We start from the raw sequence: 4,483 nt of genomic DNA, 5'->3' as shown, positions 1-4,483 counted from the left end.
CAAAATTCTTATTAAAGTTGAGTTAAAAAGCCATTGACATTAAAAGCAATTAAAAAGAAAAGCTATAATTAGATTACTTGCCGTAATTTCTTGTTAGGACAAAATAATCATAGGTCCACTTGATTCATGGCTTAGTAGACAGAAAAAAACAGCTTTAATGCCTCGGAAAATATTTGACTTTTACATGCCTAACAGCATCAAGCAAAGCAGCATTGAAATGGTATGGCAATTGCATTTTTTGGTAGTAATTAGCCTAATAAAGATTTTGTCATTACTTATTTTAACAGACAGGTTTATGTTTCCCTCACATTTTTTTTGTCGACTTATTACCAAAGAACCGACAGCTATGTGCCTAACATGCCCAATGGTATTAACCAGAAATGCTAGACCTGAAGAGCTCACATCCACTTGATAGCCTGCTAGGAGATGTTTAATCAATCTATCCTCATCAAAAAGCTTCATCTTATAAATGATGTGACATTTTATGCAAACACAAACATTGAAAAAATAACTTTTCACAGTTTTTCTTAGCAAGAGAAAACACAAAAAATGATTTGAGCATACAAGCTATATCTTTCCAAGTCAAAATGAACAATTTATCTAACATTCAAAAGCATACCAAAAAAATAACTCTTCCAACATATGCTGCATACAGTATTGGAAACAGAACAGATATGGTGGACAATCTCGATACATGATTCTCCCTATCAAAACAAAATGAGGGAAGCAATTGAACAGAGATTTATAATATGAATTTTTGTTGGCAAGGCATCAGGGTTGGTAGATAGCTCTGTGCTATAGTCTGTCTCAGTAACTAAGGTTTCTGGCTTGGGAACAACAACCATGATTAAAAAACTACCATTATCAAGCACAGATTGGTAGAACCCTCGGTATCATGATATGTCTCGGTAACTAATGCGTCTGGCTTGGGAACCGCAACCATGGTAACGATATATGATACCAAGCACACACTGCATCATGCATGATACATCAAACATCTCGATGAACCTCAGGTCTGATACCCGAGCTTTGGCAGCAGCAAATCGCAAATATTCCTCAAACACAGAGGATAAGCACCAATTCTGCAATTTTCTGAAACAACCCACAAGGCAACCTGTCCGGTGCTGTGTTGATGTATGTCAATGAAACACATGTGAGTATGTTCCCAACACATGATACTGATGGTAGGAGAAGAAGTCAAACAAATGGTATGCAAGTACTAAAAATTAACGAGCCAGTTCGACCTAAATTTCATACCTTTCCTCTTTTGCAGTGAATCAGAACTGGATGGTTCCTTATATCTGAGACAACAAAATAAAGGAGAGGTAAGCAAATGGGTTGCTCAATGACTTGAATAAACCTATGAAATAATGGGAGAAAAAGTTAATCTGAAAGTTGAATTAATGCCACTAAATTAAGTACCAAGTAAGACTCTGAGAGCCTCCATGATGGTATCCTTAGGTATGGTTACAAAACTCTCCTGCGGATGCAGACATGTTGAAGTTTTGGTAACATAAATCGTAAAAAAAGGTATGGAAAGGCATATCCATGAAAGAGTAAATAAGCTTAACAACTTTTTCAACATGTACACATGAATAAAGTACAGAACTTTAAATACAAAAGCAAAAATTTTATAATATTAATAAGTTGAGATACCATTGAGAATTTTGGTTCTTAGTTGTGCTACGTGTACATGTGCATGCCTCATATATATCATGTATAAACATTACATATTGTCATGTACTATACAAATCAATGAAACTCAAGTATCATAACTAATACTCACCAAATAACATCAAACTTACTGGTATTAAACAAAATGTATGTGCTGCTGCAGGGCTAAAATAAGATCCAGTATTCAAGTATATAACTGGGGTTGTGTTTTAATCTAGTAATATATATATCTTGTTTGTGATCATATTCTTCATAAAAGTTCTGTTACACTAGTTTCTGGATCAACAACCTTCAATCAGGAAGCATTGTGGTCTTCAGTTCCAAGGTAGCTTTCAATAAGCAGCACCTTGCAACCCCTCAAATCCCAAGCCTTGTCCTGTACTTGAAAGCCCTATATTCTACATCTTCTACCCATCTTCATCCTTATTCAAAACCATGTTTCTCGCCCAATTTCTCCCAAACTTCATTTTATTTCCATCTCGCAAAACTACCGCAAGCACCAAGCTATCTCTCTTTTTCTGTATGATCCTGATTGTTATCTTTGGCCTACATCTAGTACATACACTTACCAGCTAATCCCAATCCGATGCAATCCAAGCCAACCATCTTGTGTCCAACATCCAGCACATAAAATTACCAGCTCATCCTGATCCTATGTACATGACAGCCAACCTCACACCAGTTATATGCTCACCATCTCACTTCCCTTCGAAGGCCTTCCACCAAACACTTACCGGCATATGCCCTTCTCAAGCCCCCACCTCCCAATTGTCACAACAAGGCACATCTGACCCATAACTCGCATCATACTTCCATGTGCCTACCCATTTCTTCGACATCAGAATAGACTTATCGAGTCCCAATGCAATACAACCCAACTCCAACAACCTTATACCCCCCTCCCCCCCAGATCACTGATTCTTGTTAGCTACCTTAAGATGCCAAGATTTATCATTCCACAAGAATCTAACTCCTTACCTGCCCTCTTTGTGAGGATCTCTTTCGTATTACTATATGCCCATGCACTCTTGTCTGCCTTGTGCCTTCATGCAAGCTCTTGTTAGCTATCTTAAGATGCCAAGATTATCATGCTTGGCTACATTATCATTCCACAAGAATCTAACTCACCTGCCCTCTTTGTCAGGCTCTCTTTCCTATTACTATATGCCCATGCACTCTTTTCTGCCTTGTGCCTTCATGCGAGCCTCTGACCAGAAATGACATTAACCAATAAAGGTGCACCCTCAATAAATATCATCAGACAATACATGCTGCTGAGCAGTCTGTATGTTGTGAAAACAAATGGTATTTCTTGGAACATGCTTTCTAGTTAAAGTTATCCAAGTTTCCACAAATAAAATAGTAGAACTATAGAAGAGAATTGTCGGTTTGTCTGAGACAAAGGAATCAATTCATATGTATCAATTCTCAACCTCATGCTATCGCTCATTAAAGAAATCTCAATGATGTATTCCATCTCTAATTGTGAAAAGATTGGATTCGTCAAATTTCTGGTTATTATTATGAACTTCTAAGTTGTTGATTAAAGCAAAACACAAATTAAGACAAATGCCCTACAAAAACTTCACAAGACAATCTATATTCACATGAAGGGAAAATTTTCTCATTCCATACGCAAGAATAAACACCAAAGAAACAGAACTGAAGTAAGAAAATGACATTATTATTTGAAAAGAAAAGAAAAGAAAATCTGAGAATAAACAAGGGGAAAAGAGATTACCTTGCTCCCTTCGATCCCGAACTGGAAAAGCCGAATCCCCCGCGATTTCACAAACTCAGCATTAACCTCCGGATATGGCTCCGGGCACAGGTATCTGCCCAAAACTCCACATCCCACCAATCAAAATCCCATCTTTCCCGAAAAACTCAAACCCTAATCCCACGTCATCCAACCCAATAGCACATCAAAAAGAAAAAGAAAAAAAAAAGACAAGAAAGAGAAACAAAAGGAGACGAATCCTCACATGATGGATCGCAGATTCAAAGCATCCAAGAATCCAAGATTGTCCGAATTCGGGAATCCCGACCTGTAGATCCCCCGGTCCACCATAGCGAAATTCGTCGGCGGGCACAGGAGCTCTTCGCCTCCTCCAATTCCTCCTCCACCTCCCAAACTCCTCGCTAGGGTTCCGGTCATCGATTCCCCTCCGTTCTCCGCCAATTCCAGGATCATCTCCTCAAGTTTCTCGATCGAATCCAAAGCCTCGATGGCTATTAAGCCTCCAACTCGGACGAGCGTCGCTTTCTAAGAGGTTTGGCTTCGGTGCTATTTCTGGGGTCAGATACGAGGTTTAAAAGGCGGTTAACTGATTCAGGGTATCGGGAGGGGGATGCAACGGGATTTCGGGTTCCGTTGGATTCATGCGGTGCTGGAATTTGACCGTTGAAGGTTGTTTCCGAAACTAGTGCCGTTGGTCTTGGTACACGTGCGATGATGCACGTGAGATAAAGATCAATGGCTCTATTTGCATGTAACTATTTAATGAGAAAGAAAGCTCACCGGAAGTAGCAAACAGAAGCTATTGTAGAATAATTTTGAAAAATACCAACTGATGCAACCTTGGCATGGGTTAGGCTCAACATGAAACGAACTCTGTGGTATAGGAGACAATGTGCTACATGATTGATGCAGCCACAACTGTTACATTGATACCTGGATGATCATGATCAAAAGGTTAGACCATTCTAGTTTTAACCGAATCTTAATGAGGATTTAGATCCTGTTTGGAAGAGTTATTGGCAGTAGAGCTTTTGAAAGTACAGTTTTTATAAAAAGCTGTTTGTTGTT

General features: G+C 38.9%; 1 protein-coding gene across 1 annotated transcript; it reads right to left on the bottom strand.

Annotated features, from left to right (window-relative positions):
* Positions 1-553: 553 nt before the first annotated feature.
* On the bottom strand, positions 554-4,031 carry LOC103709382 (tyrosine-protein phosphatase DSP3-like). Its single transcript, XM_008794683.3, has 5 exons — positions 3,660-4,031; positions 3,416-3,509; positions 1,423-1,480; positions 1,258-1,301; positions 554-1,124 (listed from the first exon to the last, which is right to left on the bottom strand). Exons 1-5 carry the CDS (start codon positions 3,866-3,868, stop codon positions 894-896), a joined length of 636 nt encoding a protein of 211 aa, XP_008792905.1. The 5' UTR covers positions 3,869-4,031; the 3' UTR covers positions 554-893.
* Positions 4,032-4,483: the final 452 nt, after the last annotated feature.

Source organism: Phoenix dactylifera, chromosome 9 (assembly GCF_009389715.1).
Source record: "Phoenix dactylifera cultivar Barhee BC4 chromosome 9, palm_55x_up_171113_PBpolish2nd_filt_p, whole genome shotgun sequence".
NCBI classification, from domain to species: Eukaryota; Viridiplantae; Streptophyta; class Magnoliopsida; order Arecales; family Arecaceae; genus Phoenix; species Phoenix dactylifera.
The sequence above is the reverse complement of the archived record's forward strand: the minus strand, read 5'-3'. Positions and strand labels throughout refer to the sequence as shown.